Consider the following 14,868-nt stretch of genomic DNA (forward strand, 5'->3'; position numbering starts at 1 on the left):
AACACTTGATTTTTGTTTACATACATAAGAGGAACATAGAAAACCTCGTAAAAGGAGAAAACAGTTCAGTCTCTACCCTATCACAAGTAATGTGATTCTCACAGGCCTGCAGCTGTGCACTGTTATACGGCTCTTATACTGCTCTATTGTCTAGTTTTTTTTAAGATCAGCTTTGTCTTTAATATGCAAATTTGAATCTATGGGTGGAACCAATCATACAGCACCATAAGTAATTATCCTCTACAATTTTAAGGCACATAAGTCTGGCATTTGCTATCCTCACCCCTTACTTAAAATACAAGTAAGATATTGTGAACACCTGAGCACATTAGACATCACAGAATTAGTTCTAGAATTAAGAAATCAGTCAAAATTAAGCCTCAGAAGATTATCTTCTTGCTATAGTGCTGTAACTCTGCCTGTATATGATCACAATAAGCTTACTGAGGTGGTTAAATGAAATCTCTTCCTGTTAACTCATTGTGTTTGAATAGCTGGGTGTGGCTCATATTCAGAGTCCCACCGCAGATTGAGAATAAAGCAGGCCTTTATAGAATGGCCGCAGGTCTGAGATCTGCATCTGAGGGGGTTGCTCTGTTTGAACAGTGTGCGTAATCTCTCTCTGTGGTTTCAGATAGCCAACTCAAACAATGTGCACTGGCTAGTGCAATGGTTAGTGCACCTGTTTAGACCAGCTATTCAAACATGCCTACAAACTTCCCTTTTACACATACATGAATATTGGCTAAATGAGCAACTTTAATATTTTACAAGTGCCACAGACACCACTTCAATGTGAAAGTGCTCAGATTTGTGGTAAAATGCTCTATTTGTACCACCTAGTGGTCATATGGCATAGTAAGAAAATAAGTACATGATTAGAGTTTTAAAAAGTGTTTTCTAATTGGAACAACAGGAAAAAGGATAAAGACTTTAGAAAATCTCTGTATTGAACAAATACATGTGAACATAAAAAATATGACCCTGTCGAAACCAAAGTTTGGACAGAATGTGCAGTGACTCAAGTGTTTAAATCAAATGAAAGAAAAATCAAAAATGAAAAATCCTCCACTTTGAAAAGTCAGTAGATTCTTCTACATCATTTTATCTACTTACTGATTGTGCTGCCATTGTCAACAAAGTATTTGCACAAGTTTTTCATTACAAAACATAAAAAAAAAACAATTTATCAGGCTAAAATGAAATATGTAATATTTCAGGTATACATCTGACAAAGTGTGGTTTGTTTGCAGATTGTGCGTTTTAAGTTCATTTGAAACAGAAAGGCTTCAGAGCCAACACAATATAAATAAAACACTACACTACAACATGATTGAATTACACATTAAAATAACATAGAAATATTAATAGGACAATCAAATCATCATCATCTGCTGACATTAAAATAATATGACTGGTCCCACTTATTCTGTACTTAAGTTAATGGCTTGCACAGGCCCCAGAATTCAAATATTTATTCCTCCGTCTCTTATCAGTCAAGTATAATGGAGAAGATAAAATTAGGCTTGTTTGTCCTCTGAAGTGAGAGTCATGGAGGGGTCAAGCATTTTTGATGAGTTCTATTGTTCTAATATGTCACCATGGTAACAGAACACTATGACCTCAGCAGTTATCTTATAACAGCATTCTTGAAGGCCTCTGTTTTAAAACAAAGCTAATGAAGGGTGGGCGTAAAAAAGTCTGTATGTCTCTACAAAATACTAAATCATCAAGGTTAAGGCTGTCTGATATGATTTATAAAAATAAGATTTCACATTACAGTATGCATTTGATCCCGTTTTTGTATAAAACAAACTGAATTAGTATGGAATTAAATAATGGAGGTGTCATTACTGGTAAAAAGCTCATAAAAAATACAAAAAAGCAACTTAAAGTCATTATATTCAATAATGACGTATTACATTTCGAATTACAGCCAGCTCTACTCACCAGAAACGTGTTAAGGCTATGTTTCTGAGGCATTCTGGGTGTGAATTGATTCTAGCAGAGCATGTATTTTTGTTTATGGGTAGGTGGAGATGATATTTTGACACCAGGGAGTCCTGTTTCTGCTCTAAATGCTGAATAAGAGCCATTTTTTAAAAAGATGTTTAATCACATGGTCTCCTTATCTTTTGCTGCAGCAAAATGCTTAGGCCTGTCAGTTCAGTCTCCTTCTGATGCAGACATTACACATGACTAGACGTTACTCAAAGACATAAAAACTAACCAACAGAACAAACAGCAATAGTTATGAATCACTGACCACAGTCTCCCTGTATTGGCGACTGATGACCCACTTGCACACCACAGCACGTGCACTGAATGAACATGTGGGATCGACATTGAGGGAATGATTACTGTACATATCGCCTGCACGTGTGCAGTTTGCTATCAGTCTGATATTCTCCCAACTGAGTGTTTTTTCCGTATAGATTAATAGATTAAGAAGCAGTACTGGGCTGCCTTTAGCAACCTCCAGAATTAAGTTAAAACTATGAACAAGTTGAGGTCAAACTTAAATTATCCCAGACTGGAGCGATTCTTTTGTAAAAATCATATGTGCTCTTCTTCACATAAGGTCCGAAGTGAAGCGACTGTGATTTCTTAGGTATTTTGTCTGTAGGTTTCCTCTCATTGCCACTGTTGCAGTACCACAGTGTGACCAACAGAGGGAGGTTTAGTCTTCAGGCATCAAGTCCCATGACTGTACTAGTTGACCAGGAGGACGTCCTCATATGTGGTGGTTCTGCAGGGTTACACCAACAGACACGATTACAGCCTCCAGTTATAACTCAAATACTCAAATATGTCATTTCTTTATGCTAAAATGTATTTTATGTGAAAATATTTTCTACTATCACTGTTTAAAGTCATGATGACACAGAAGTAGTGACAGATCTTTTCTTCCCAATTGTTACTGATTATTGAAAAAAGAAAATGTAGGGTGAGGACTTTATTGTATGCATCAGTTTTTGATTGGATATTGCGATTTGGGTGTTGCACTCAAAGTACACTGTAAAAAATTATTTTTCAGATTTGTAATAAAACGAAAATACCAGTCTCAAATTCAATCTTTCAACTTCAAAATTTCATGTTACTTGCTAATTATTTTTTTCTTTAAAAAGCTAAGATTTGTTGAATAATATGAATTTGTTGCTTTGCTTGTTTCTGATGTGCATGGTGCCTCCTGCCATTTAAAGGCAGGTATGTGTTTGATTTCTTTCAGATGAACTGTTTTTTTTTTTAAGTTGATTTTGTGGTGACTGTGCTTTAAAATAAATTATACTTAATTTAAGTAATGAAGGATTTTTAAAGTCTGACAGTATTCAGTGTTGAGTACTACTGTAAAGCTTAATACTCCAGTTGATTACACACATTCATTAGAAATGCATAAAAGTAATCAGAATGTAATCAAACGTAATCAGCTACGTTAATAAAGTAATTGAAATAGTTACACTACTTATTACATTTTAAAAAGGGTAACTTGTAATTTGTAACCTATTACATTTCAAGGTAACCTTCCCAGCACTGATCTATAGCATGCATTTAAGGTTGATTATTTTAAGAATATAAACAGTGTGGTGCTACCAAAGAAAAAATGCAATTCTATTTGGTAACACAAGTGGAAATTATATACATGCAGTGGTATTATTTGTGCGCTTCTCTACTGCATTCTAATTATTTTGAATGTAACAGCAATTCATTTGTGTTAATTAGTGATTGCTGATGTTAAAAAGGTTTTTTTTTGTTTCTATGGTGACATACCTATCACAGCAGCAGAAGAAAGAGCACGGCGAGGTCTCCATGCCGCGGAACTTTCCAGAGCAGGGTGTGTCAGTGCACTCAGCGATGAACGCATGCAGATCAGTGATATGGACAGGCTCCTGAGTTTGATGCTGAAGGGAAATGAAAGGATATCATGTTACTATAATCAAGCTGTTTGGATCATCTTACTCCACACTTTGTTTCACTGCCTGCCACATATAGCACTGTTCTGAGTTAAAATAGTTACTTTACAAAGACAGGTATGTTTGTATATGCGTGTTTGAGTGTGTAAGAGAGGATATCATTAACAAAAACATGTTTTTCAATTCTATCTCGGCATCTGCCTCGTCTTTCACGCTTACCTTGATGGTCTCATAAGCTCCAGTGATAAGAGCGATAAAGAGAGAGAGCACCATGTAAATGAACAGAGAGATGAACGTGTAGAGGTAAACCTGCAAAGAAACAGAGTATATTTACCGCTCTGAATCCTGTAGCGTTTGTCATGTACGCACCTGTGTGAGGACGTGAAGGTGAAACTCACCTGACTGAAGAGCCAGACGAGCATGCTGCTCTCTTGCATGCCGCTGAAGGTCACGAACATGTCATCTCCGTTGATCAGAGAGAAAAGACACTCAGACACCAGCGAGAGAGAGCGGAACTGAGGAAACGAAACAAACACGATCAACACCACATACCATATATAATGAGAGAGAAGACACGTGTGCACGAATGTTCAAAAGTTTTGTTTTTAAATGTTTTTGAAAGTCTCATATGCTCACTAAGGCTCTATTCATTTAGTAAAAAAAAAAATACAGTAAAAACAATTATACTGTAAAATATTATGACTGTTTTCTATTTGAATATGTTTTAAAATGTAATTTATTTCTGTGATTCAAAGCTGAATTTTCAAACAATCCTAAATAAATCAAATAAACATACTTACTTCATTCAATTATTTTTTATAACAATCAATAAAAAAAAACAACATAATATATGTATAACAACAGTGAAAAAGTTTGAAAGAACAGCACCTTTTATAATATTATAAATGTCTTTACTGTCAGTGGATTCATTTAATGCATCCTTGCTGAATAAAAGAATCAATTTCTTCCAAAAAAAAAAAAAAAAAAAATCTTATTGACTTCGAATGTTTGAATGATATATTAACAGTATAAATAATATAGACGTTTTTACAGTTTCTAAAAACATTCTCTCTCTTGGATTCCTCTGAATTTTATTATATTGAAGCACGTATGAAATTAAAATAACTTTTGTCAAAAAAGTAAAAAAAAAAAAAAAAGGAAATGACATTTCTAAATTAAAAATATAATAATAATAATAATAATAATAATAATAATAATAATAATAAAACACGACAACACTGGGAATACTTCTAATAACCAATTGGATTTTTTATTTTATTTTACTCGGAACATGTCAAAAAAAGGCAGATTTGGTTCTATGTATTATCCACATTGAATTATTTGAATTCTAATTGAATTATATTGAATTTGTGTACCTTAACATGGTAGGGTCCCAGCACAATCCACCCACAGAAGCAATAACCGAGGTAGATCACCGCCACACAGCAACAGAAACGGATCACATTGGGGAATGCAGCTCGTAAAGTGACAATGAGAATCTGAGAAAGGAAAACAACATATAATACATAAAATCCACATCCTAAAAAAACAAGCAAATCTCCACAAGAGATATGATGACATTTCAGGTGCATTTAATGATAGAGTGAATTGCATAAAATAAAAAAAGTACTAAAAAAAAGAATTTGGTTGTTATTTCAGCCGATGACAGTTAAAATCTAGAAATGTAAGCAACATTGTTAAAAATAATTTTAGAAATAATATAAAAAGGACAGTGTAACTGCATGAACACTGGTGTCTGGGTGTGTTTGTTTCTCACATTGTACTTCTGAAAAAAGGTGAGGTAGCGAATAACTCCAACCCAAACCAATAACGTCGAGGTGCCCAGGAGGATCCCGCACTCATCGTAGGATGAGAGGTTCTGAGGGTTGAAACAAAGTACCATGAAATATCACTGCTGATTGTGCCGACCCAATGCAATGCCTCCATACACATACGTTTCAGAATTTCCATTTTCTGCACTGCCTGACCTTTAGCTCAATGCCGATCTTAATAATAGAGCCTGTGATAGTGAGCACATCGCTAATGATGAGCAGAATATACCATCCGTTTATAAACTCCATTGTGTCTCCCCAACAGACATCACGCTTCAGAGAGCTCTTAAAGTACTTCACAAACTCCTGAAGAGAAATATAAGAGAGAACGTTAGCGCAGGATTCACTATATAATCACTGTCACATTAATGTGGATTTGTCTGATACAATGTCTTACATTTTGAAGAATGATTCCTCTGATGATTGAGCGACCACAGAGGAGCAGAGAGAAAATACAAACCACTATAACGGCCACATCAAACCACACACGAGCATAACTATCAGCTGCAGACAGAGAAACAGCATGAGTATGAGCATATATAATGAATATCCACAATGTAAAAAAATTATACGTGGGGTAATTGAGTCTTACCGTGTCCAGACACACTGGGGTCTCTACATTCCTTAATGGAGGCCTGATTATCAAGACTGATCTTTACTTTACCACTGTGAGCTTTGTTATCCAGCAGAATCTGAACATAAAACAGGGCCAATTATACACAGTATATCAAATTATTTTCAGTGCATATTTTTTTGAGTGCAAAAAAATTAATTACTTGGCCAAATAGGAAAAAGAAAACTAACACACATTGCAAAAAAAAAAAAAAATCTAGACACTACTGTATTATATATCCAAAATAACAGTTTTTTTTTTGACATAAATATACACTGTGTGTACTGTTATATTTATCATGTATATATAAATACAAAAATCATGTATATATTTAAAAACATAAGTTTTGTTTTACATATATATGTGTGTTTATTTATAATATAAAATATATAAATACATAATGTATATACATGTAAATATTTTAAAAATATGTACTGCATGTTAAATATATTATTAAACATAAAATACACAGAGTAAACACATAAAATATATTCAAAATAGAACAAAAACGTATTTTGAATGCAATAATATATATATGAATATATTTATGTATGCCTTTTCTCCATAAACATTTCTAATTGTATAAATACAAGAATATATTTATGTATGCCTTTTCTCCATAAACATTTCTAATTGTATAAATACAAAACTAAAATGTTTAATATTAATTTACAGAAATTTATAACATTACTAGTTAGTTAAAACTAAATTCCAGTTGCCCAGATTGGAAACAGAAAATCTTAAATCTTGGAAACAGAAAAATTAAAAGGTATTTCAAAAACATTTTAAAATGACACATTCTTTAAATAATTTATATTTTATAATTTATATATCTGTACATGCCCATTGCTTTTTCTCCATGACAAATTTCTGTTAACAGATCTGTTAAAATAACTTTACTTTTTTTTGATGAAACTAGCATTTTATGTGGAAACTCACCGTGATAAAGAACGTGTAACAGTCAGGAATTTCATTGTGGATGATGGTCTGAAGATTTATAGCCTTGAGCTGGAACTGTATGGTGACATTAATGAGCCTGAGAGAGAGTGTGTGGAGTTTTAGATTATTAATTGAAATGTGAAACTTGCATTCAAAAACCCCTGTTTAACTTACTTGTGAAACTTGAGGGTGAAGTTCCTGTAATCACGGCCCAGACCTGCTGTGGGAGTGGACAAAGGGTTCACTCCAATACAGTCTACAGAGAGGAAGAGAGAAATTCATCACCAAACTGAACCAGCTGCAGTGACCGACAGGGTCTTCAGGAGCAAGAGTTTATTTTAGATTTATTTTTGAAAGTGATTCCTGTGGTACATTCAGTAACAAGGAACTGCAAGTAATAACAACGTGCAAAAGAGGAAGGAACAAGATCTTTTAGTTTCATCAACTTCATCAACAAAAATAAAGAAAAAACTCTAGAAAACTAATATTTCAGGTTCCTTAAGTCTTTGCCTTGATCCTAATGTCTGTTTTGGTTAAAACAACGACTAAAATCAGAACAGGAATAAACCTGGGATGAAACAAAGGCAGTAAAACTGTCACCTGTGACCACATGCGGATCGATGATGAAGGTGTCGTTAGCTGGATCGATCCTGCCTTTTTTATAATACTGCTGACACAGAGAGAGCGCACTTCCGTTCACGCCCACATTGTACACATACGCATAACGGCCCACTGTATTCTCTGGCAAAGCCAGGTACTGAAAGACAAGTGAAAAGAATAGGTGTTATATAAGGCATTAAAACATAACCACTCATGACCAAACTCCAGCTGGAAAAGGCAGAATAGCTGCTGAAGATGAATAATATAGTTTTTCATAAAAATAAAAAAATACACTTACGCAGTTATACAGCCAAACAAACAAGCTACTTAAAAAAGACACATGAACAAAATACAAAAAACTTTATTACTACAACAATCACACCACCCAAACACAAACATCAAAACAAAAACATGAATTAGTAAACTGATACGTTACCTGTTCTATTGTGTAAAACATGTGGTCATAAACATCACTCTGTGTGTAAACAGCAAGTGCATCATCTGAATCATCGTAGTCTTTGAGAAAAAGGTGTTTAAATGAAGCTGTGTTTTCCTCTTTAAACGTCACCGCCATCTCATTGCTTAAGCCGAAAAGCACCAGCTAGAGATAATGAAACAGCAAAAAAGAGAGGAACGATTTTTAATAACAATTACTAATTGCCAAATGAGACCAAAAATTGTCTGTATATATTTAAATATATAAATAATAAGTACTAAATTAAAATCTATTTTATGTGTGTGTGCATGAAAGAGCTACGTTTTAACAATTTTATTGAATAATGTGATCTTGGTTTCAAAGTGTGGCTAAAAAAATCTACAAGAGAAATTCATGCCTATTAAACTAACCTATTGAAAGTGGTTAAAGAATCATTTGGGGGTAAAACTGAGACTTTGAGCTGCAATGCTGTCTTTAGTAAGCTGTGGGATGAGTATATGAGCTGTAGAAATAAATTCTAAGAAAAGAGAGCCTTTTAAATACCTGTATAGTTACTATAAGAATCTTCAGTATTTGCAATACCAGTTTAAAAGGTTTTCGGCCTTTGGCTTGGTACTTTTCACATGGACTCATGAAGAAATATTTTAACTTCCTGCGCAATGCTTCTTCTTCTTGGTCAGCACCTATCCAGCCACCTGTTACCGGGGACGGCCGGGGGTTGCTATACTCATCCCTGCAGTCATTCGAACCATAGCCTGTCACCGGAAACAGTAGCCTATCCTCTTCTGAAAGAGAAAGAGAGACACTGATAGTACCATTGAGATAAAGCACAATGTAAACAGTCTCTTTAGAGTTTCAAAACTTTAATACCCTTTCGATTACATTCACAGAAACTACCAAGTTTAGGTTCAGTAAGTTCTGGTTGTTGTTTTGAATGAAATTAATACTTTTTTTCCTAAGAATGCATTAAATTCACAATGACAAAATTCACAGGAATAAATTACAGTTTATAATATATTAAAATCAAAACTAGTTATTAAATGCAGCATTGTGAGAATAAGAGACATTTAAACATCTTACAGTTTACCCTACACAACACATACTGTCTATAAAAACAGAACTTGTTAATTTAATTTGAATCAAAGTTCACACTAAGATCATCAGACAGACTGAAAGACAAGATGGCCTCAACTAGAGCCTAAGGACGTGAACTTCAGTCTACTTTAGTAAGATAGAGATCGCCTATATGTGCACGACCCGAAACCTGAGATCTGATGAGCGTTCTCTTCTTTAAAGTGATGCGAGATCACTTGAGACTGGGCAGATTGTCAAAGACTTTCTCGAAAAGTACAAAAAATTGTCAAGGCTTCATTGTTGACCTGGAATGCAGCAAACCTTAATGCTTCCCTCCATAGCAAGTCATGTGATGGGGGCTTAAGACTGGTTAGTTTGTCAAGGACAAGTCTTTAATTAGCATGGCTGGTTTGTAAATGAATGCTGGATTTTATTTCAGTCTCTTAGTGTGTTTAGTGTCAATCCTGTCTATGCACTCACTAGGAGCACTCAAAATTATGCTTATTTCTTTTTTCACAAATAATTGAAGAAACACTTCCCAAAAGTGTTTCTAAGCATTTCTGTAACTACAGGAAATATGACTTTTGAAAGTGGTGAAAGGAAGGATTTTTTTTTTTTTTTGCAAACCAAAACAGTAAGTGATTCACTCAGTCCTGTGTTTTTTATGCAGTAGCTCCACCACAATGACCAGTTATCACAATCACATGACTACAGACAAAGAACTGCCAAGATTACAGCAGTATATCACTGAATAAATTATAAATCACACAAAGCTATACACTAGGGCTGTACGTCTGTTTGATGATCAACTGATGATTTTTCTGATTAAAAAAAAAACTGTGAAACTGTGTTTGTAGGGCTGGAAAAATTGGGCAAAACATGTTGTGATTACATGTCAATATGACTATAAAATAAACAATAATAAACTGTAGTATATTGTTACTAAATTAAATAAAATGAAACAAAAAATAAATATTAATATTGCAATATTTCACATTAAAATAAAAAAGCAAGAAAAAAACATAAGGGGCTTTTAAATCTCTTTTGTGAAGTGCTTTTTATCACAAGTTAAAGGAAGATGGTTTAAGCAAACGCATTGCGTATATATTTATTTAATTAAATAACAGACGATTTGATGATACTACTAATGCTATATTAATTTGGTTTTTATTGAGATTAATCATACTATACACAGCTACACGCCTATATGTAACAGAAATATGGTGGAACACCATTTTTCATGCCTCATAAATCACAATCCAGAGTGACACCGTCTAATCTATGCTGAACGGAAAGTGAAATACAAAAGACAAAAGTCAGTGAGCCAGTCACTTAAATGAGATTAATGATCGCAGCGTGTGTGGGCTGATATATGGGAAATTTCCTGCCGTTTTAGTACCGCACAGCAGAAAGTACAGACAATCAGTGTTCCTTTAAGTTCCTGTACTGTTCACACCGAGTATCCAAGCTGATGTGATTTCCCTGATTTCTTTACTTTCTTGAACATCTGACCTGCCGATGACTGCATGATTAAGCAAAAATGGATAGAGACTGAGAGCGTTTATGAAACTCTACCTCTTGGCTCTCATTGGTCTCTCTAATCAAAACAATCATTGTTCATCTAGAAGCAAATCTGTGTGCCTGTCAGAGCCGAGCTCCTGGAATCTTGCCTTAAAGCACAATGCCTCAAATGCGCCACATTCTTGTTACTGTATAACAGGAAGATTTTGAGTTTAGTCTAGTGAAATGATAGGAATCTTCACAGCAAAATTGCAGTCGATGTGGGCGTCTGAAGCCACTCATGAGCACTGTAGTATGACTACAAGTGACAGAGTCAATCAAATGCCCAAAAATAAACTGAAAAAATCTCATCCTTCCAGTTTTACAGGTAGGCATGTTTTCGGAGCATAGGCGTACACTGGCTCCTCACACGCTTTTGCTGTCATAATAAGTCAAGGGTTTGGCTATCAGCATGTTATAATAATCCTATCACAGATGACATCGGGGTTTGCTGTTCTGCGTGAGCCACACATGAACAAATCTGGGGGTACATAAAGCCACACAATTACATAATGAAAAACTGAAATTTCAGCAACCAAAAAAGGGCTGCAATTACTGACCAAAAGATGTTTTTGTGGATAAACTATAACAGCTGACCTTGTAAGCTGTGAGGACTGAACACACTTCACAGAGACCAAAAATAATGTTATATAGCAGTATGTAAAATTGTTTGGTTGAAATATTGAGATGCGTCTCATTGCCAAAGAACTCTACTATGACTGATTACATTATTTTTGTTTTGTTTTGTTTTTTTAGCTAAATGAAAAATTTAATTTTGGTTTCAGTAAAAAAACTAATTAATTAAAAAAAATAATAATAATTTGGAGCAACACTAGAAAAAAAAGAAATGATGAAATATTCTCAAGATATTTTTCTTGTATGTTGAACTAGGAGACATCTATATAGAAAAACATCAAAAAACATTTAAAAAAGAGAGAAGTCTTGTTTAACAGTTCTATTAACTTGAGAGCAGCATTTTTTTTCAGATGCTGCAAAAGATGCAACCACAACAGCTAAACAACATTTCCATCTATTGCATGTTTTTCAAAGAAACTGAAAAGAAAATAAAAAAACTGAAAAGCTATCAATGAAAAAAATGTGGTCTGTGTGAACGCACCTTTTATAGACAACATGAATTGGTGTATGCAAACGCAAACCATTTTACTTCCATAATTTAACATATTTTTGACCAAAACATCATAATATGAAGAAAAAATTTTTGTAGTTTTTCTAATCTGTTGTGAAATGATTGGATGTTGACAGTGAGTATTACATTAACAAAGTTAAACTGAAACTATAATAAACCTTAAATAGGTTTTTGACTATTGGTTAACTTTATCAAATAACCAGCAGAAAGTCCTTTCAGTGGGGGAACAAGTTGCTAAAGATTATAATGACTTTCACAACAAGACCACAACACTTTCACAATAAGACCAAAAAAAGAAAGCAAATGCGAGATTTTATTATTACCTTAATGTTTAGCTACTTAAAAACAGCCCAATTTACCATTATTAGTTATATATTAGTTATAATATATATATATATATATATATATATATATATAATATATATATATATATATATATATATATATAACTGTATTTTAGTCACAAACTTGAACTACTTTGAGGCCATGAAATTGCAGTTGCCAGCCAATATTGTGGTGGGATTTAAGAATTAAATACCCTGAAAAATGTGCAACAGGATCCGTCAACAATCAGAACAAACAACAATACTGTGGTGTTAAACTATCCACCTCCAATCTACAACTTCAATATATCTGAAACTGATCCAGCGGCTCTTCTTGAGCAGATCAGGTTTATATTCTCTACACATTCAGCGATTTTATGGTCACTATAAACCAGGTGAAATGAAAATGAAAACAGCTGGCAAATGTAGTTATAATTTCCAGCAACATTTATGACTCCATAAGTCCATTGTGGTGTTACTGTAGGAATAAGGTCAATGTGACACAAATGAGGAAGAAAATCCGAAAACAAGCGGAAAATAAGTCACATACATAATCTATGTTCTAAAACAGCAGTCTCTCCAGACTCGTGATGTAATACTGAATCACCCAAACCACAAAAGCTTTCAACAAACGCCAAACAGGGCTATTCGCAAACATTTTAAGCAATGATGTAACCAAATATTTAGGACTGCGGGGACCAAAAGGAAGATGCAAGTCATTGAAAACTCCACACAAATCCCTACGTTGCATTTTAGGGGACACACACATACTGATCAAAGGTAATTATGGCACTGAGCATAAGTGAAACATAAATGCTGACCACACGAATCTGCATTATGAACTGCATAAGGTTCACAAGCTTGCACAATGCTCAGAACTAAATACTTCTGTGAGCTCTGTTGAGGACGTAGGACAGGAAAGACTGTTTAAGACACGAATCATCATAATAGCACTTGCAAAGTGCATACAGAAACAGTTATTTATTTACTTCCAGATCAATGAAATATTGCGAGACTAAAACTAAAAAAAATTACCTGGTCAGATCCAGAGCTCGTGACCAATAAACAGACTCAAATCTTTGACGTCTGATATTGTTGTGCATCCTAACTAAGCACTTCTGTGCACTGCATATATACGATACACAATCACAATACAGACATTTTTAATCCATTCCATAAAAAATAGGATTATATTTCCACTTTTGCGGTCTAACACCCCATCGACGCACTGAAAGGCTCCAGAAAATAACATTATAAACATTACAGTCAGCATCTAGCTCATATGGTCACATCGCGAGCGTTACGGTCACTCACCGGAGGAAACATGATTGACTTCATTCGCGTCCACCTCGGCCATGTCAGCGGTTTAAAATCACGCGCAGAGGCTGTCGGCATTAAAATCCCAGTTTAATACACAGCACAACGGGACCCGAGTCCGTTCAACGGGTTTGTTTTGGCCCTGTGTGGTTCATTGAAGGGCTCCTCTCCGGTTACCGCATGTTTACAGCAAGCGTCCACTCGCAAGCAGCACAGGCGACTTCCGATGAGGTCACGTGACAAGACAGCATCGTGTGACACGCTCCGAGGCTGCTGAGGTCTCATAAAACTTTCATAACGTGTGGATACTCTAAACAGAGCTTGTTGTGTAATATTCACATTAAATGATATGTGATGCTGGAAAGGGGGGTTTTTGGTGTGTGTGTGTGGATGTATTCTCAATTCTGCTTTGAAATAAATCAGATAATGTCCCCTAATGTGCCATTTAATTTTCTCTATTTTAAAAAATGACATTTCATTATCCTTCATATATTAAAACACATTTTAAACTTTTGTATTAAGTCTAATTTACAGATGTCTTATGCTATTTACAGATGTCTTTGGTTTTGTTTTTTCTTATATTTAACTATCATAAATTATAAAAAAAACATGTTAACAAATTCATTTAACCTTATTTGCAAAAAACAGTAATTTTGTGGACAATTTTCAAAAACGATAATAAATATTTTAATATATACAGAATGATATATTATTTTGAAAAAAATTAATCACTTGAAGAACGATGTTAGATTTTTGAATATATACAGAATGATATATTATTTTGTATTTTATTATTTACTGGGTTTGACCATATTAAGTGACTGTTAGGGGAAAAAAAAACATTTTGAGAAAATGGAAGCAGGACCGTGCATTATAACTCTGAACATGTTAAACACTTTAATCTTACACCGTGTCTACACCGGACAACTTTTGCATCCGGTGTAGACGGAACAGTTTGTGATTTTTTACAAGACAGCATTAACAAGAAATCAGAACACTAACAACAAAAAATTAACATGCAACTCACTGGGAACAGTTTGTGATTTTTTACAAGACAGCATTAACAAGAAATCAGGACACTAATGTCATGATTACACTTAATTACCCAGTTCCTGA

General features: G+C 34.3%; 1 protein-coding gene across 1 annotated transcript; it reads right to left on the minus strand.

The window, feature by feature from the left end:
* Positions 1-2,427: 2,427 nt before the first annotated feature.
* On the minus strand, positions 2,428-14,036 carry mcoln1a (mucolipin TRP cation channel 1a). Its single transcript, XM_042717173.1, has 15 exons — positions 13,750-14,036; positions 8,875-9,116; positions 8,332-8,496; positions 7,896-8,052; positions 7,470-7,551; positions 7,296-7,392; positions 6,336-6,435; positions 6,141-6,247; positions 5,900-6,049; positions 5,689-5,790; positions 5,288-5,410; positions 4,310-4,426; positions 4,131-4,220; positions 3,769-3,899; positions 2,428-2,749 (listed from the first exon to the last, which is right to left on the minus strand). The coding sequence occupies exons 1-15, from the start codon at positions 13,790-13,792 to the stop codon at positions 2,713-2,715; spliced, it is 1,743 nt and encodes a 580-aa protein (XP_042573107.1). The 5' UTR covers positions 13,793-14,036; the 3' UTR covers positions 2,428-2,712.
* Positions 14,037-14,868: the final 832 nt, after the last annotated feature.

Source organism: Cyprinus carpio, chromosome B1 (assembly GCF_018340385.1).
Source record: "Cyprinus carpio isolate SPL01 chromosome B1, ASM1834038v1, whole genome shotgun sequence".
Classification (NCBI taxonomy): domain Eukaryota; kingdom Metazoa; phylum Chordata; class Actinopteri; order Cypriniformes; family Cyprinidae; genus Cyprinus; species Cyprinus carpio.